This window comes from Pelodiscus sinensis, chromosome 13 (genome assembly GCF_049634645.1).
Source record: "Pelodiscus sinensis isolate JC-2024 chromosome 13, ASM4963464v1, whole genome shotgun sequence".
Taxonomy (NCBI): domain Eukaryota; kingdom Metazoa; phylum Chordata; order Testudines; family Trionychidae; genus Pelodiscus; species Pelodiscus sinensis.
In genome coordinates, this window is record NC_134723.1 from 27,296,922 (window position 1) to 27,317,214 (window position 20,293).

Here is a 20,293-nt window from a genome sequence, read left to right on the forward strand (position 1 = left end):
TACAGTTACTTTTTTTTTTTGAACAATCAAGAGATCTGAAAAAATGCACCTTGTGCTTCTTAGATACTACAATTAATAGGCAATACATTTGAGAGGGGATTAAGGAATAGGGAAAAGGAAAACAAACCCTACCTACCTACACTGGCACATTCTCCAATACAGCTCATTTTCAGTCAAGAGAGATTAACTGAGAGCCCTTCCTGGCTTCCATGATAGATGGAAAAAAAAGGACCCATTGGCACTTTTAGGAAGATCACTAGGGTGTCTTGGACAAAGTTTCTTATAGTCAGTAAGACAGATGCTAATACTAAGGTTGCATCTAAAGGCATACTGTTTGCTTTAGTTTCTACATCATAGGTTACTAAGTTTATTACTTAGTGAGGTATGTCAGAAGAACACACACACACACACACAAATTTGGCCATGGTAACTTTCACCAAATGGCATCTATGCTATAGGTTTCAAGCAATGAGTCTTGCAACAAACCTGCAGAGTCACATCAACACTAGTCTTGGCAAACTTAAGTGGACTGGCACTTTTAGCATGCAATAAAATAGAAGCATGCACATGTGCAACACCTCACAAAACTTGAAAGAGATGTTTGCTCCAAAACTGGCCTTTCTGAGAGAAAAATGGAAGGCATTTATGACTACCCAATGAGCACCACTAAGGCAACATGGATCAGCAGCAGAGCTAAAGGGATCTGCTTTTGTAGTCTGCACCAACACTGAACAGAAATACAAAAAAAAAAATGGAGATTCTGGATTAGCCAGAATATAAATGTGTCCTCAATTAGAACTTACCATTATCACTTGGTTCATCGACTTCCTCCTCTGAGGAATTCAGGATCTGTTTGTTGGATGGAATGGAGGTTGGGCCTCTTCTAGCTACCCAGAATCCTGCAGGAGCAGGAACTATTGGGGCAGGGCCACCTTGACTCTGGGATTGGGGTAGGGGTGGGGAGGGAGATAAAACTGCTGTTAGAACAAAGTGAACTCGCCATAGGGCAGGCTCTCTCACCCTTCTGAAATCAGATTTGGCAAAACAATTTTGGTGTAAACACTACCTATTACATATATAATGACCATATTGGTACTTGTGCTCCCTCCATGTTTTATTTACCCAATGCCTTTCATGATAAACAAACCAACTTTTCCTTCTGTCTGTATACAATGCCTAGCATAGTGACGTTGCTCCCTAATTAGGCCTCCAGGCTTGATGATAATACAAACTGTTTCACTCTCACCTCAGAGCTATATTAGATTAATATAAGCTGGAATCTCACCACAGAATTAAACTCAGCAGCTTCTAAGGGTTAGTGGGTTGTTCTTTAACATCAAAACAATTTGCTACTTAACAGTACGCATAAATGCAGGTGTTGATGCAACCAGTGAGTGACAAGACTTTCTGCACAAAGTTATGTAAGAGTTGAATCTTGACTCTCCCTTCATAGCTTTCATATTTAGTTAACTGAGACTCCAACTAGAACATGGCCAACAAGAGGAGGGTTCCTTTTCACTACTTTCAAAGCTACATGAAGTCTGAAAAGCATATTTCAGGAAATTTGAGCTGTGTGTTTAACACCCCATCTCAATATTGCACATTTGTTCAGGATTTCTTTTTTATTTTGGCAAACACTTCTTTCTACATTAACTTCTAGCTCATGACTTACTGGCAAAGCAGGAAAAGCAGCCTCATCTCCTTCTTCAATTTCATAGAAAGTTATGGTTTCTTCCAAACCCTGAGGCTCCTCCCCAGTCTCTGGTACAAATCCATACTGACATTCCTTATTTACACACTGCATCTGCCGGCGACTACGGCTATATGAACTTTAGAGAAAAAAATCAAGACACACACACGAGGGTTTAAGCATATTTTCATTGTTTGAATTACACTGCTTTTGGAAATGCCCTTACATTTGTTTGAACAAGTGCAATTTACCCATTGTTTAGTATCATGACATTTTAAGTTTTTTTTCCTCTGACATTTTGTAAAGAAATTTGTATTTGCTTACCGGGACCTGTAGGAGAAATTGTCATAGCTCTGATAACATCTCTTCCCTGGACCAGGGTAGAATGCTATTTGAGGGCCAACCATGTTGTTCCTGTTTATAAATCGGGCAGATCCCCTAAATTTAAAGGGTACAAGGTCCAGTTACCAAGAATTGCCTACAGAGTCTCTCAGATGAAACTCACCTGTAGCATCATCTATTAGATACCTGAAGATTTGCTCAGGCTAAAAGTGTAGGAGACCTAACAGAAAAATATGGGCTGTCCCTAGCACTTTTGGGGTGTGTCTACATAGCAGGGCTTAACTTGAAATAAGCTATGCAAATTGAGCTACATCAATGGCATAGCTTATTTCGAAATTGGGAAAGTCTACACAGCACTTATTTCGAAATAGAGCATTCTTCCCCTGACTTCCCTCACTCCTCGTACAATGAGGGTTACAGGCGTCGGAGTAAGAAGTCCTCCGGCTTGACACGATTTCAAAATAACTGCCTGCTGTGTAGACACGGACCAAGTTATTTCAAAATAACCGTCGTTCGTTCAAAATAACATTGCTGTGTAAACATACCCTTGGTGCCCTACAAAGACCTGAGCTCTACACAGACCAGTGCACACAAGGACTGAGGGACAGGAGCAGGACAGCCAGGCGGCAGTAGGGGTGCCCCCCTACCACACTCACTAGAGGCAGTAGGAAGCAGAGTGACTCAGCTCCAGCCCGCTCTGCTCCCCCACCTCCCAGCCACATCACTAGAGGAAGTGGTGGGAAGAGAGTGACGTGGCTGGGAGCCAAGGCAGCAGAGTGGGCTGAGGCCAGGTTAACTGGCTTCCCTGCAACACTGGTGAGTGCAAGGTCAACTTGACCTCTATTGCTGGTGTCAGATTCCTGCTAATCCCCTGCCCTGTGTCATGCCAGGGACTGGATTTGGGGGAAGGCGTGAGAGGGGGGCAAGTCAAAACAGGAGCAGGAAGAGGTGGGGCTTAGAGAAAGGGTGGGGGGACAGAACAGGGGCATGGTGGGAGCGGAGCAAGGGGTCATCCTGGCCTCAGACCCACCTAGGGACATCCCTGCTCGGGTGAAGCCCACAGGGGGAGCCAGCCAGGGAATAGGGCTGGCTGTCAATGCCACATATGCAGCACACATCTGCCTAGGGCACTAGAAAATGTTGGGCAATTTAATCTCAAATTTTGTGGTGCCCTATGCAGCCGTGTATTTTGTGATTGGGTAGGGGCAGCCTTGCAGAGAATGAATACTGGCCTTTATTACGGTTCCAAGGTTTCGTACCTGGGCATTCCATATCCCCTGCCATGCCTCTGAGGAGAATTCTGAGGACGATAGTGGTCATAAGATGCCATATTCCCACCACTTTGGGAGCAATTAATTGGAGAAGATCGACCTGAAGGAACATTGTGCTGTAGTCGAGGTGGAAGCACTGGTTGACCCCTAGAATAAGCTACTGTCATATAAACTTCCTTCCCACGAACTTTCTTAAACAGTCTCTTCCGTGACTTCATATCCATTTCTGTAATTTCAATTAAACAAAAAGGAAAAAAATAATCAGAGGTCCGAGCGGAAAAGACGTTAGATCAGTTAAACATCTGAATGGGTCTACATGACTGCCTTAAAGGGAGAAAAACTCCACAGGCACATTAAGATTAGAAAGTGGTCCTGGACAGTTTCAAAAGTTAATATTTGGATAAAGAGAGTGTGGGGGGAAAGTCCTCCATGCAGAAAAGTGCAACCAAATGCATGAACTTATTAAAATCTAATTTAAGCCTTTAGAGGTAGAGGAGCAGAACATTTAGCAAGCTTTGTATGTGCAGCATGATCTCCTAGTTTTGGCTAGGCAAATGCAGTACTCGCATCATTCAAACCCTTTCTGAAGGCCTTTCTTTGTGATTCCTTTAGGGAACTCAAAATTACAAACCCTTTACAGAATCATCAGGAGGCACACAAGCCTAAACTGCTCTATAGAGCTGCACTGCTGTAGCCCTACTCCTTCCTCACTTCATTTCCCCTCTACTGTTGCCATGGTTCTTTTAACCAATTAGATAATTTCTTTGGTGCCAGTGCCTTGCCATTTCAACTTTGTTCTGTGAAGTGTTTTACAGCCTCTTGCAAGATTTAAACGCCAACTTTAAACACAAATATCAAATTAGTTGAGAACGTGTAAGTGCCCCCGCAAGATACCCATCAGAACTTCACACTTCAACTACCTCTATTCATCACCTCTCCAAAGAACAGTTTGCCTCAATCATTCTCCCTTAAAATGAGTTTTATGTTACAAATTGAATTCAATCATATCCATTATTTGAAGATTGCTGCTGCTGCAAAGATCCTTCATTCCCGTTAAAGTCAGATTTTTTTAAAAAAGGGAAAGATTCTTACTGAAGCAATGTACAAACCTATTTCTGAAACATAGCCACCCGTTATTTTCTGATAGTTTCCTCCTTTTCGACTGGGAGCTACGTTCCATGCAGGCACAGGTGTCACTTGCGTCACTGGCTTCAAGTTTGCCAATGGAACAATATGCCTATATAAAAAATGCTAGTGTAAGTAGTGTCACAGGAAAATCAATGCCATGAGACAAAAATGATTGCAATACTGCCATCAAGTGTGAGCAGATCTTACCAAAGCTTTCTTTAAATAGGAAGCATGCAAAAAAAGGTTTAGAATTGCATGTACATCTGAGCTAGCTAAACCCAAGGGACAATTTAAATATAACCTTTTATCATTCCAATCCATTTGCATAATAATTCTACTTTAAGATTTCCCAGAGATAGGTGAGGGTGAAATAATAAAAAAGAGACTCCTCTATTATAGGCATGTAACTTGCATAGGTGGTAACTTCATCCTTTAGACACAGACCCAGGGCCAGAGGGAGAATCATCCCCACAACAGCACTAGTAACATGTTGTTATAAAATTTCTGCATTAGTCCATGTTTTTCTTTCCTTTCAAAACAAATGTGGATCCCAAAGTTGCCTTGCTTTTCAAAAGCCAGCTAGCTCTTCTCATGATTGTTTTTAAATTATCTTTAATCCAGTCTAACTCTCACTCAAGGGCACACAGCACCAGAGTTGTACTTTATTTTACTGATAACAATGCAGACAGGTTACCAGAGGTAAATTTGAGACGCACCAACAAGTGACATTTGTTAGACATGGAAGACAGATGACATTTTATGGCATTCACAAATTCCCAAAATTGAGGGGGAGAGGCAAGGAGAGAAGCTGAACTAGAGTGGTCAGAACAGACTTAAAGGATTAAAAGCCCATTATTTAGCTGTGATGCAAGTCCCACTCCTGAGAATTTCTAGAAGTCAGTTGCACAGACTTATTGTTCACCATGAGCTCTGCCAAACCAGCTGGAAACTGTCCTGCTTTCTATCCACATGGTAATTAGATTTCACCTGGAATGTCTTCAATGAAAGCCCAAGAACTATTACTCCTGCCATCTGCTACTGGTGGAATGGTAGCTATTGTGAAGATGTTGAACTGCTAAAAAAACTGGGTCTGATTCTTACTTTATATTCTGAAGAGAAACCGAACCCAGAACTTTTGGTATTGGCCACTGTTGGAAGACACGATACCATTGGTCTGACCCAGTATGGCCATTCTTATGGTCTTATGAACTTTTAAAGAGATAGGTGTATACACAGACTCAACAGAAAGGACCGTTTCAGTAAATAAGAGATGCGGCTCTAAGGCTGTCTCCAGATTGCTTACTTTTCTGCCAGCTCTTCAATGAACACAGTCACCATGTTGCCATCATGTCCAACTTCCTGGATATGAGCATTGTAGTACTTACCCCCAGGCTCCAGACGTACCTGAGGATGAAATAAAATGGGAGTAGGTAAAGCCAAATGGTGACATGTTAATGATACTCTGGTTCCCCTGCATCCCCAAATGGCTGATATCATTGGAGCTGTTTGCATGCTGCTCACATGCCAGTGAGTTGGCTTGAGAGTTTTGGAATACCTCAGTCCAGCACTCCCTGCCCTACCCATCATGCAGACAGTATGAGAGTGGACAGCATAGGGGGAGAGACTGCAGGAACTGATACAAACACCTCAAAAAAAAGAATAAGAGAGGACTACATAGATGGAAGAAAGGCAGGGTGGAAACCAAAACTTGTCTGAACAATTAAAGAACTAAACTAAACAGGATCACAGAGTAAAAAACGTATTGTCCATCTCCATTCTGCTGTGGTTCGTATACACTGCCAGAAAGCGTGGAGTCTGTATTTCAAGAGTTCAGTCTTAAACTCCCATACTTTCAGGATTTACAGGACTGGTTCATGATCAGCTTCCAAACAGCCTTTCCCATGTACTATCTTGTGCTACTTTTGGATTTACAGAATATTTAAAAATTTCAGATGAGTCCATCATATTTAATAGAAATAATGAAAGAAGAAAACTTCTGAAGACTAAGTTCTGCAAGTTTTATGATTTAATAGGCTCTATTTAAAGCAACTTTAATAATTCATCGTCACTGAATCTGCTTCAAGTACTAACCTGACACTTGTCTCCTAAATAGTACTGTCTCCCAGCAAACACCATGTAATCAGTTTTTTGAAGCTCTACAAGAGATCAAAGTGAAAGTTTAAGCTAGGTACTGTTATGTTCTTCATTTTTACCTATTTATTCACCCTATGACTTAGAATTGCACTCGAGGGAATTATAGGTGGAAACGAGTGAATTATTGGCTGTATTTTCTTGGACATCTATGATGCGAGCACTCTGAACTACCAAATGAGAAAAGTGACCTCTTCTCTAGCCATCCAGGGGCTTGACCACTAGGGAAAACTTGTACTTTCCCCACAACTTGGAATGCCACAGAGTAATTCCTCCCATGTAACTGACAGCAGCTGGGCTTTAGAGGAAGATAGTATGGGATGCAGTGTCACATGCCAAAATCTCAAAACACATATGCCATAACAGGATCACTTTGCTCATCATTGAAATCCAGTCCTTTCTGAGACCAGTGTGCAGCAATAGTACATGGAAATTGAGTCAAATGAAAAATGTCCCTTTCTCCTGAGTCAGCATACCACTTTTTGTGGTATGCAAGGTTTGCATAGCTACAGATCGCAGTGAAAAGCAGGCTGTATTCACACTGTATTACCTTCCTACGCATATTAGTAAAAGGCACTGGAAATAGTTCCCTGCTGCCAAGCTTCTCTCCACTACCTCCTTCCTGCCAGAGCCTTTCCCCACTGTGAGGAAAAGCTCCAATAAGCCTTGCAGGAGAGAAAGGCTCTGGAACCTTTTCCAACTTCTGAAGCATATCCTTGCAGTGTGGAAAGACTCCAGCAGTTTGGGGAGTGGGGGGAAGGAGGCAGCGGTGGGATAGTACACTGCTACAAATAACATTGTAGACGGAGGAGGTGTTGCTTGTGCAAGCAGAGCTCATTTGTAAGTAAGGATGTACTTGGGTAATTGTGATCTACTTAAATCTTCCTGACAGGGAAATTCTGAAAATTTACTCTGCCTTTATCATCCCCCAACATTCCACATAGCTCTGCTATGCCCCAGGAATTGGCCGGTGTGAAATCCCAGAAAGGGCTGAATTTCAGTGGTGAGTGCAGTGAACTCACTTGCAAAGCACTTTTGGATTCTTTGGCAAAGAGAAGAGAAGATGTGGAGGGAGAGAGTAACATTTCCCTAGCATTCAAGGCCCTGGGGAGTGGAGGAGAGAGGGAAGGGACCACTGATCCCATCAGGCACTTAAGGATGCTCACTAAGTACGTACATGGGAGGCAGTAACTATCACTCTGAACCCAAATGCATTCATGGTACACACAAGCCTTTGTGCAGACATTGCGATCATAATGGAAAAAATAAAAAAACCCATTTTACATTAGAATACTATTTTCAGATAGCTTTTAAAGATGATACTCTGCTATTGAACTTAGCTCTAGTGTGCCATCACATTTTCGGTTTGAGAACCAGTATCTTTTTCTCAACAGATTAGATTTAAGGAGCATGATGGACATCATGCAAGATTGGAAGTACTCTACTGGTTGCTTAGGAGGTGAAATCAAGTAACAGGATGTATGCTCCACAGGTACTTTTGCTGGGTTAGACAATGCTTTTAACATTTTAGGTGTGTGTCCATCTACTCAAGCCGCTTTGCCAATCCAACGTGTTTGTCAGTCAGTCTATAAATAGACTCAATAAGCCCCAGTAACTTTTACTTTTAGCCAGGAATTTACTGAATATACAAAGGGGTTTTTTTAGGATGGGGGTACCTTTTCTGCTGTCCAACCAAACATCAAATTCTACATTGCGATAGATCTCAGGGTCCAATGCTTTTAGCACTTTATAGGGAAAAGGCATCTTTGATGGATTTTCAGGAGGCTAAAACAGAGTTAAAACGGACTACACTTAAAAGCGTACCATATATTCACAACCCCTTCCCTTTCCTTGCAAGAGGTTCTAACTATTTTCAGTAAACATATACACTGTCCTCCCTGCCTCTTTCAGTCCCACTATAACACGTAAGCAGTTTGCTGCGAGTACAGAATCTAAGATGATGAACAAGCATGCAAGTATTATGGATGGATGCTTGAGGACAAAGCAGACTAATAAAAAGCATGTAGAAGAGGTTAACCACAGACTCCTTGATTCCAGGACAGAAAGTTTTTGGTGACTGTGTAAATAGGAAAGGAGATAAGGCTTCCTTTCAGAAGCTACAGACCACACAACTCCAGATCAACATCAGTGAGTACTGCAGGTTCTCATCATTGCTGAAGTTTATATAATTGAGAAAAAAATGTTCCTAGAGTGTTAGCTACAGCAATGTTTTGAGCAAGGCCTGGTAAAACAGAATAAAAAGCACTGTTCATGTGCCTAAAATAAAATTAGATTAAACAAGTCAGATGGTTTCTACTTAAGAGCCCGGATCAGGGATTGATTGCCAAATTTTGTTTAACAAAAAAACAAAACAAAACAAAAACAAAAAACCACCACACCACACACAAAAAACTCCAAACATTTATTTAAAAAAAAAAACTAGCTAGAGAATGAGGGAGTCTCAGAAATAAGCTTTAGATGATAAAAGGCTCAACAATTAATTTAAAAAGAGAAAATACTAGGGCTGAACACTAAACATTCACATGTAAGATAGGAAATAAAGGTGTAAATCCCCAAGAATACAAAAGGTTGATTCAACCTTAACCACAGCATCATGACACTGTAATAGGAAAAAAAAATTAAAGGATTCTTCCTTAATTGCCAAACCTTTGCCTCTTCAGTGCCTTGTTTGAGCTTATCTTCATGTGAGTTGTCAGTATCATTGCGTTCCCAGTCTTCCACTCTAAGCAATTTAAAAATAGGATTACAAAATACAGACAGAAAGATTTCTGGCCAGAACTGAAATCAACAAGATGAAACTGGTTGAATGACCTATAAAAGAACCATGGTACCATCAACTGATAAGATGCTAGACAGAACCTTACACTATTATATTGTAGAATAGATATGAAATTGTGCACAGCAACACACTCCTACATGTGAAATCTTTTTCTGATTTTAAATAAAATGAGCTCTCCCAAATCCCCTTTGATTCAGGTTCTCCATGTAATAGCAGATAACGTTTTACATTTAAAGAAGGGTTAGCCTGGGTCCATTCTGCAAATGTGAACACTCCATAATGCTCATGAGTTGAGACTTTTTTTTTTTTTTTTTTTAAAGAAACTCCTTCAGTTGTTCAAGTACTCCTTAACAAGCGAATCTAATTTTTAGAAGTGGTTAAGAACCGACAGTGCCAACAAGTTAATCTGGGTTCTTTCTGGCTTGCACTTCAAACACCATAAATAAAATCAAATGTGGTCTTCTCATTTATACAATCCCATTGGTTACTACCCCCACCACAGACAAAAGGGCTACACAATGGCACTTCAAATGAAGGAAGGGCTTGGCCCTGAACTCATTAACAAAATTATGTTCTAATCCAGCACACCTTCTCATACCAGTGTTGTTGATGCCACACTAATAGAAATTAAAATAGTACAATAATTCCTCGCTAAAGAAGACCAATTACTCCGATTTCCTCAAGATTTGTTCAGTAAAAAGGTGCTGACAGGGCCAACTGACTATAGCTAGCGGGAGAGATTGCTGCTCAACTGCACAGCACTTCCCAATTCTAAAAGAAACACTCTGCTTTTTCCAGAGACTCTGGCTCAGTGTGAGGACATTAGAAAATTGATCCAGATGTTCCACGTGCAGCTCAGAACACATCTAGTAGGCTCACCCCTCCAACACCTTTTTGAAAGAGCTCAGTTACCATTCACAGGATATTTTGCTTTCAACTAGTACCTTCTTTCTGATGAAGTTTTGGACACTTTCTCGGGAAGACAATCAAAGTTTGCATCTTCACTTCCAACAGAAGCACTGTTTCTGTTCTTTTTGGCCCCACTTCGAAACATCTCAACTGCAGTTCTCAATTCCTCCTCATCCATGTCAAACACATCTTTATACAGGATCTCATACAATACAGCTAGGCAAACAAAGCACACAGAATCCAAAGGTTTTGATGTGGTGCCAGACAAAGAACACCTGGAGTCTGATTCGTGTGTAATGAAAGTCCATAATGAGCACACCATCTACTCTATGGTCACCTATTACCCTAGAACTCCATTAAAAATGCTTAATGAGTTTTCTACTTTCTTCTCCCTTCAGTACCCTCTCCTCCCAATGGGGAACATTGCTGATAAGTACTTCAAATATACAATTTTTATGGAAAGAGTAAGAGAGTTAATTTACCCTGGCAAACAGCAGCATCTGCTTGAAATTGTTTTGTATACACAGAGTCATAATGGCCGTTGCTGGAACAACACAGCAAGATCTTTAAAAAGAAAAAAAAAGCGCACCTTTGAAGAAGGAATGAAAGAAAATACATTTGATGTTCTAGCAGGAGACTACACATCATTTACTTATTGTAAGGCCAGTGCTTTAACTGTCTTGCTCAAACAAATACAAAGTGTTAGAAACAGAATTGATCCCTATAAGAGAGTTTGTAGCAAGTGCAGAAGTAGGCAAAACTTATTACCCATTTGGACATTGTTTAATCATGCCATGAACTGTTAAAAGGTCAAATATGGAGATTTTCCCTGCAAGTCGGCTACTGTTTGAACAACTAATGGTCTAAAAGTTAAATGCTAATCACTCTAACATTTAGAATCCCTAAAGTGCATACTTTTAGGGAATGTCTACACTGTAACACTATTCCGAAATAACCTAGTCTACGTCTACACAGCAGGCCGTTATGTTGAAATAGTGTCAAAATACTGTCAAGCTGGAGGACTTCTTACTCCAAATCCTGTAACTCTCATTTTATGGGGAGTAAGGGAAGTCAGAGGAAAAGTGCTCTATTTTGAAATAAGTGCTGTGTAAATGCTCCCTATTTCAAAATAAGCTACGCAATTGACGTTGCTCAATTTGCGTAGCTTATTTTGAGTTAAGCCCTACAGTGTAGACACACCCTTACTGGCCCATTAGTATCAAACTAGAGAAAGATACATTTTATAAGAAAAAACTAAATATAGAACTTTCCGTATACCCTTTAATTGTGTCAAAATCTTAAGTGGGTTCACACTGTTTACTCCTTTACATAACAAAGCACAACTCAAAAAAATTCAAACATTCATTTCTTCAACATCGGAGGAGAACCCCTCCTCAAGAACCGCAAAATATTCTCTGCTCTCTTTTTTTGGGGGGGAGGGAGGAGATGGAGAAGAGTGCACTTTCTTTGCCCACATATTTGTCTCATCTTGTCACCTTCACTTTGCTCATTAGGAACTCACTTCAAATTCTAACTAATGAAGTTTAAAAAAATAGACGCAAAGAATTGTATGTAGGGACCAACACCCCCAAAAAAGCTGAAGTTGATCAAACGGGAAGATTCCTGGGCTGTAATATAACTCTGACAGCCAAAGGAAAGTAACCAAGCAAAAGGTTAGCTACTGAGCAATCAGAGTATTCAACTGTGAAATAACTCATTTGTGGAGCATTAGTCTTGTTGAAGTTAGCTGTAATTTCACTCAGGTTTAAGGATCCTGTCACTTCAGTTTTGCTTTTGTAACTGCAGTGAGGTCTCTATGCATTTTGCACACTTAAACAAAATCAAAGCTAAGAGTGGGAGGGTAGAAACTTGGTTGACATCATCTTACCTTATCTTCAAAGCCATTGTTTGTAGCATAGGTGGGTGGCTTTCCAGGGTACCGGTACAGAATAAAGTCTCGACTAAACAAGAAGAGGAAAAAACAAGAGAATCGAAAGAGCACACATTTAACGCAAGTGCTTGTTATGAAGATGTTTGAAGAGAACAACTTGGCAAATCCACTTTTGGTTAGTAGAGAGAATTGGAACAGAATATTTTTCCTGACAAGTGAATGCAGACATAAAATTTAAGCAACAACTATATTCACAAAGTGGAACCTTCTATATGAAATAAGAAATATTTGGTAAAAACGACAATATCTGGTTTCAGACAATAAAAAGATGCATTAAGTCAGGTATTTTTGTTCAAAGACAGATAGTTTTGATGACCTTAAATGAAGTAGCCCTCAAAAGGATTAAAATCTCAGTATAAGATGCCATTACAACCTTCTGGGAGTCTAGTGGACTAGAACAGAATGCAGAATGTTTTAGTGTCTCTGCTACTATGCTCCTAAACTGTTCAGAAGTGGGAGTATTTTTCAACGAAGCAGACAGTGTCTGTACCACACACTCAAATGTCAATTGAAATTATATTTTAAATGCAGTGCAGTTCCAGGCTTACATAGCAAGCAGCTCTTCTCACTCTCAATTTTCAAGAACACCTCATAAAACAAGCACAAAGTTTTACTTGTGGCTTGGCAGTTATTTAATGCTGTCCATAAAAGTTGTTTCCACTGCACACAATCAGTAAGTCTCTAATTGTAAAGTTTTTTAAAGAATTTAATTATAAAAAAATGCCAAGTAGACATCACTAAAGACTGAAGTCCTCTGATAATTCACAAAGCTACTACTGCTTGGGTAGCATCAATGAAACCTCCAGTAATCAGAATTAATTCAGTTTCCACGGCCACCTTACCTAAGGAGCCAATTCAGTACATTTCAAGTTGTGGGATCCTCTCTACCTGTAATTGTTCTGTAGCCACTAATATATTTAAATTAAACACTGAATGGCAGTCACTCCTAACCAAAGCAAACATAAAAACTAGATGATAATGGTCTCTCTCAGCCTTTAAAATATCGATAGAGAGATTGATTTTATATATATATTCTGGGCCCCACAGCTAGTATCACAGCCCATTACAAAATTAGATTTTAATTTTAAACAAAAGAGGAATAGACTTACTTATAGATCAATGATAGAGCGCTTATTTCCAATTGGCCAGCACTTTCCTAGGAGTATAAACATATTTTGAGATCACGCTACAACGTACAAAAATAACTGTGTCAAATGTGTAGAGGAACTGACTGCTGAGCCTGCATTTTACTTCTGTAACAAACTCTATATTGACTCTCACTAGAGCATTATTAGAGCTAGCCAACATTTTTTGTGATTTAAGCATTTTTAACCAGCTGTAACTACTGGGTAAAATTCTTAGACCTCATCTTCAAAACTCTAAAAGGTTCAAGCCAAGTTCTTTAAAGGAGTACATCTGAGTATATCACCCTCTGAACTAACTGTTTCATGGAAAAGACAAGTCTGTGCCTCAATCCTTGAAAATTAGTGATAGTTCTATTAGCTAGACCTCTGGCAGTCTCAAATGTATTTTAAAATACTTCTTTGATAAACATGCTAATTTTGCTTTAGATATTCTTGCATCCTGCTCATATTCACAAGTTAGAAATGTTCAAAGAAACAATTTATAAGAAAGCAGGTTTTTCCCCCCAAATCTGGGGGAAAAAAAACAAAGTTTAATTAATATCTACTATGAATTATGCACCTAGTTTTGTAACAGCCTTTTAAAGGTCCAAGCTGGACCAAAGTTTGGTTCCCAATGCTTAAGTTACATGCTGTGGTTTGACAATGCCCCATTTTTTGTCCACAAGCAAGAACTAAGGCCCTGATCTTGCCATCAGATCCAAAGAGTCCTATTATACCCACACTGAAATCAACAATACTCCTGTGTGGGTGTGATGGCAGGACGGAGGTCCAAATGAGCAGGGAGAACAGAAATGTAACATTCAAACCCACATCTCGGCAAACTGCATGAGCTTTCTGGGCTCACTCTCAGGAATATGAATCTGGCTTTACCTTTGGATCTCCCAGCCGTTCCAGATATTTTTCAAATGATCCTTCCACATACTTAAAAAAAGATAATATTGAATTAGCAAACCGCAGATCATTTGTTACATCTGCTGAAAATATTAAGAGCCAGAATTTGCACTCTGAGCTTAAGAAAAATATTTTTTAAATACAGTTTTCCTCTAATTTGTATTACCTAAGAACCAAGCCCTGGATCAGGACTCCACTGTGTGAGGCAATGTACAAACAACAGATGGTCCCTGCCCCAAGGAGCTTACATTCTAAGCATAGACACAACAGATGGCTATACACAATTGGGGGAGGAAGAATACCAGAAAACAATGAGACCACATTGATCAGCATATAGGCAGTGGTCTTAGTCCAACAACCTTCGAGTTCATAAAACAAGTCACCTTCCTGATCATTAATGGATTTTCCTCTTTACCACATTTAGGAACAATTGCATATGTGTACTTAGTACAGGTGGTAACTTCTTGCTTGAAAGCTTTTTTATCTGTATGCACTAGATTTATGAGAACCCAAACAAACAAACAATTGTAGCAGTGTTTCCTCAAACATATTAGGCATATGTGAATGTCTTATGTGAAACATTAGGTCTGGATGGTCCAGAATTCTTCCCTGCACACACAAATAACCATACATATGGTTTGGTTACACTTGAGTCTAATGTTTCATTCTCAAAATTATCCAGTTTTAACAATCTGTCCACTTGCTCACAATCAGGGTATTGCAGAAGTGACTTTTTCAAGCGTATTTGTTTTTAAAACTGCAGGATAACAATTTTAGCTATTATCAAATTTTGTATCTACTCCTCTAATTGAAATGGGATAGCTTAAAGGCATTATGTTGGAAAAGGTAAACACCCTAAAATATACATGTGCAATACAAGCATTGCTCACCCCAGCCCTTCCTCCTGAAGTCAATATACTAAATGCCATGTAGTTTATTGCAACTTTCTTTTATTGTTTGAGAAAGATCTTGATCACTCTGTATGGAAGCTAAAATTGCACAGCAGTAGTTGTGAATAGGAGGAACTTGTGCAAATGCCTGTTACCAAAAAGTCTCTTATCTTGCTATTACGCAGTATGTACTGAGCCAGCAGGGCGTCTCCCTCCACCCCAATGGTAGCTTCATTTAAGTGAGGTAAGGCCACAGTGAACCAAGCATTTGATGTGAAAGAATGTATTAAAAAATAGTTTGTTGCTTTCCAACATCCATTTTGTGGGGGGGGAGCGCGAAGAAACACATAGAATTGCACCCTTAAGATACATGGAAAGCTATTTGCAAATTAAGAGTTCTAATAGCCATCCAGAATGCTTTTTCAAAACCAAGTTGTTTCAAAGTATTCACAAGACCTGCGTATACTGATTTAGTTTACCTGTTGCTGATAACCACTGATCCATCATGAGCAACAAAATATTTCCTAATATTCAGCAGTATTAGAACAAACTGAGGCTACATGTATAAAGACACTACAGTTGTTCACAGGGATTGAATTTGTGATCTTCTGAATGAAAGTGACAAATCTCTTCACCTACTCACAACCTGAACTGAAATGGTAAACAGCAGACTTTGGTTGTTGAAGTCATCCACCAAAAGTGTCCAGTGGCATGAACCATTGTGTAACAAATGCTTTTACAGGGCCCTGAAACAGCCCACTGTCCTTACAGATGCATGTTTTACATCAAAATATAGTTTCACACAAACACACAAGACATTTCAGTTGCACAAAGATAGCTTCAAATGTTTAGATGTAATGTATATTATGTTTTACAAATAAAAATGTTGCACCATATAAATATATTTCCAGAAAAATCTAAAGCTGACTAGAAACTAATGGACAGTATACAGAGTAAGGCAAATCAGCAAGCATGTTGCTTCAACTTTTCTTCTTACTTTATAGTAGTTTAAACCTATGCTTGGTCAAAACTTACAAGGTAAAAACAAAATAAAGTACAGTGGGCTGTAGATTTTCAGAGCATGGGTGTAGATAAATAAGTTTATGTATAAACACACCCTTATTTCCTAAGTTCACACATTAAAATACACAAATCTACTTACGGACTCAAAGTTACGTTGGTTTTCCCTCATAAATGAAACACAAGCCTTCCTGACTTCCATATGATGAATCTGACAAGAAAACAGCTAGAAAATAAAAGTGTTTAAAAGGTGTTGAAAGGAAGGGCTTGCAGCTAACCTTATTTACACTTTTCACTATGTCTCAGAGGGTTAGCCATGTTTGTCTATATCTGCAAAAACAATGAGAAGTACTGTGGCACTTTAGAGGATAACATTTATCAGGGCATAAGCTTTCACGAGCAAGGCCCACTTCATCTGATGAAAGCTTATACTCTAATAAAACTGTGAGTCTCTAATGTGCCACAGGACCTCCTCTTTGACTTTACACTAAGGCTCTCTTAACATGTAGTTTACATTATAATAAATTAATGACACCTGTAAACATGTTACAGACCTGAACATTTATTATAGTTACAGGCCCACCATTAGGTGTTAGATAATTAGACCAGTTGGACTAATGTTCTATAGAAAAACAATTTAACCATTTAATACAACCCTTTATAAACTACCCATAAATGGAACCTCAATATATAGCACAATTTTTTTTTGATTGCACATCCGTGCCTTATGTTCATTTTTAAATGGAAGAATTTGAAGAGGCTAATGGGGGGGAAAAGATCAAGTAGGTAACCACTGGTAGTATTAGCCTGAACAAGAGCCTTTCATCCAACTTTTAGCTGGGATAAAAGGAATAGTGGACATGGGCCACAAATTAATTTGCAAAGCCAGAACTTGTGTATGAGACCAAACAAAATTAGAAACTTGTAGGAAGAGGAAGATTGAAGGGTCAGTGTTGGCTCAAAGCCAAAAACACAACTTTAGGAAATGATGCCTCACCTCAACCAACCCCCTTATCAAAAGAAATCAACCCCTCCCACTCAGAAGCCATCTGGTTCTTTTAGCAGAGAAAACTGGAGGAAGGGAGAGATGAGGTTCTCTCCCCAAACCAGGGACGGTCTTTAACCCCAGGTATTAGAGCTAAAATGTGGTTGGAGGCCAGGCCTATGAAGGAAACAAGCCCAGCCCTCAAGGGGCCTCGAGTGGCAGCCCCTAGAGCCCCACGGCTGGGGTGGGAAGGAAACTCCTGCTACCTGCTCTGAAATAGCCCGAAAGAGACAGGAGGCGTCCTTGGCGGTGAGTTTGCGGTACAGCCCCAGGCTGGCCAGATACTCATCCATGGTGACCTCGCTGAGGGATTTCTGGCCGAAGTATTTCTTCCAGCCCTTCTGCATCTTCCGACCTGAGGCGGGGTGGGTGGGTGGGTAACTCCTCCTTCTGCGAGGCAAGAGCCCCCGGGTCCAGCCTGAGAACTAGGCGCAAGCACCAGGCTGGTGGGAGGACGGCTGCATTGTGGCCCTAGGGGCTTTGGAGCCGTGGGGCTGGAGGAGGGGCTCGCTAGGGAGGCGGCGGTGGGGCGGGGATGCGCTGAGTGGGGAGGGGGAGCGCGGCGCGGAGCGCAGTGGCCCCCTGGGCGCACGGGGCAGCGCGTGGCGTCGCTTGCTGGGAGCCCAGCTGCAGCCAATCCGGCTGGGCAGTGATGAGCCCATGCTGCTGCACCCGTTCGGTGGGCCGGGGGACCAGCCCTGCCTCATATAGCAAAGCTGGCCGGCTCGGGGTGCAACGAGGCTTAAAGCCCGATGGCGCTTTTCCTAGGGGGCCATGCGTAAAAGTGCCAAAGCTGGGCATCCAGCGTGGAGACAGCTCGCTTCTCCTTTCCACCCTGTCACTGGCAGCCTAAGGGCTGGCAAACAGTCACCCCCCCAGGGCAGGGTCAGAACACACGCATACACACATCGCTGTTGATTCTGGGCCTGCGATTCCTTGCAGCTCTTTCTACTCTAAAGGACTGGCGCTAGTGGTAACAAGCATGCTGTTCAGTTGGAGCATAAAAGTATGTTATACTTATAACAAGAGAATTTAGGGATGGTTCCCATATGTGGGCTAACTTGGCAGTTGTAAGGCACCAAACCATAATAAAATTGAGAAGTTAAAGATGGTCTTTCCTTGGAATTCCACTGTTAATTGCTCTGGTTTGTCTTTGGCGGCTTGAGCAGGTGCAAAAGCTCTTCTATTTCTTCTCAACAAAAGAGGTGCCTACTCACAGGCCTGGGGACAGTTAAGTTCTAATTAACCTGTGAGGCATCGGAGAGGAAAACATGAACATTTTACTAGACTCATTTAGATGTAGTGTAAGTTAGTATTTTGCATTTCATATTTATACCTGCCTCTGGAAATTTCCACTACATGCATCTGACGAAGTGGGTCTTTGCCCACTGAAAGCTTATGCTCCTACACTTCACTTAGTCTATAAGGTGCCACGGGACTCCTGGCCTATTTTGCATTGTCCATCTTGTTTGTATGTGTAAGCAATCCTGCAAACTGTTGAACTCAGTGGTACTGTTGCCATGTAAAATTACTCATATACAGGTCCAGGGGCAATGTGTGTAAGTTTTTTTTTCCTGAAAATTGATCTTTTGACTAAAAGATCAATAAAGTATTAACAATAGATGCTGTGTAAATCTACATCCTATTCCAAAAAGAGAAAATGTTCTTGTTAGGCCGGGATCTCATTGATTTAGAGCTCTATTTTCTGATGTGCCTATATATAACTATAAATAAAACACAAATTAAGAGTTAGGTCTACAATCCCTACTCAGCCCAAATGGCCAGGTAGTTTCACTGGGTATTACGTGAGTCAGGCCTAAAGAGGTAAATATGAGTCAAGCAGTGTTTGCCCACTTAGGAAGTGAAAATCTTCTTGAGAAAAATTTTGGTGATTAGAAAAATTCATTGTTGTGCCACTGGGGAGCAGATAAACTGGTTACCAGAAAGTATTTGAATACAAATTATTTGACTGAGGACAGCTGTCACCTGTTAATTAAGATTAGACATACAATACCTCCATGCAGAACTTTTTAAAAAATAGGCAAAACAGTATTTAAAGAATGACATTTAATACCAATTGCACAATTATTTGATTATTTAGTAAAAGAAATAAAAAATGATTTAAAAATGCGATTAACTGGACAGGGAAATGCTAGTGTTTAGACATGATTATTTGCTAGAGTCTGATCGGTGGAAGAGAAACTGGAACTCTTGCAGAGATTCATATAGTAGGACATCAGGTTACAGGTCTTTAGATGATTCAGGATGAAATATGAACAAGCATCCCAGGGGTTAGAAACCTGAACAATTTTTGAGGGGTAGACACTAAAAATATTGTAAAGCCCATAATTTAATTTTCTGTAAAGTTTTACTGAAACATTTGAAATCTATTTGCCTTCTTCATGCTATCCTAAAGCTCAATTCAGAGCAAGGAAGATAGCATGATATATTATCTATCTAGCTCTTTTTTGAACTCTGTTCAAGTCCTAGTTTTCACCACATCTACTGGCAAGGAGTTCCACAGGTTGACTGGGCATTGAGTGAAGAAAAACTTCCTTTTGTTTGTTTTAAACCTGCTGCCTATTAATTTCATTTAGTGACCCTTAGTTCTTATATTGTGGGAATAAGTAACTCTTCTTTATTCATTTTTTCCACACTAGTCATGATTTTATAGACCTCTATCAAATCCGCCCCTTAGTCTCCTCTTTTCTAAATTGAAAAATCCAAGTCTTTTTAATCTCTCTTCTCTCCCTAATAATTTTGTTGCTCTTTTCTGAACCTTTTCCAGTGCCAATATATCATTTTTGAGATGAGGTGACCACATCTGTACGCAGTATTCAAGATGTGGGCGTACCATGATTTTATATAGAGGCAATAAGATATTTTTTGTCGTTTTCTCTATCACTTTTTTAATGATTCCTAACCTTCTATTTGCTTTTGTGACTGCCGCTGTACACTGAGTGGCTCTTTTCAGAGAACTATCCAAAATGACTCCAAGATCTCTCTCTTGAGTAGTTGTAGCTAAATTAGTCCCCATCATATTGTATATATAGTTGGGAT

General features: G+C 40.2%; 1 protein-coding gene across 3 annotated transcripts in view; it reads right to left on the reverse strand.

Moving 5' to 3' along the window:
* LOC102463607 (UDP-N-acetylglucosamine transferase subunit ALG13) overlaps nt 1-17,796 on the reverse strand; it is a 34,405-nt gene extending 16,609 nt beyond the window's left edge. The window contains exons 1-16 of one of the 3 annotated variants that reach the window (XM_025178044.2): nt 17,440-17,794; nt 16,331-16,414; nt 14,258-14,308; nt 13,352-13,398; nt 12,180-12,252; nt 10,774-10,855; nt 10,327-10,507; nt 9,250-9,325; nt 8,259-8,367; nt 6,523-6,587; nt 5,735-5,835; nt 4,413-4,540; nt 3,292-3,529; nt 2,015-2,128; nt 1,673-1,829; nt 804-939 (exon numbers count right to left, since the gene is read on the reverse strand). In XM_025178044.2, the coding sequence (XP_025033829.1) occupies nt 804-939; nt 1,673-1,829; nt 2,015-2,128; nt 3,292-3,529; nt 4,413-4,540; nt 5,735-5,835; nt 6,523-6,587; nt 8,259-8,367; nt 9,250-9,325; nt 10,327-10,507; nt 10,774-10,855; nt 12,180-12,252; nt 13,352-13,398; nt 14,258-14,308; nt 16,331-16,414; nt 17,440-17,580 (1,783 nt within the window). In that variant the 5' untranslated portion in view covers nt 17,581-17,794. Of the gene's footprint in view, nt 1-803; nt 940-1,672; nt 1,830-2,014; nt 2,129-3,291; nt 3,530-4,412; nt 4,541-5,734; nt 5,836-6,522; nt 6,588-8,258; nt 8,368-9,249; nt 9,326-10,326; nt 10,508-10,773; nt 10,856-12,179; nt 12,253-13,351; nt 13,399-14,257; nt 14,309-16,330; nt 16,415-17,439 lie in introns of all 3 variants that reach the window. The other 2 variants (XM_025178047.2, XM_075940905.1) reach the window with 2 other exon arrangements.
* Nucleotides 17,797-20,293: the final 2,497 nt, after the last annotated feature.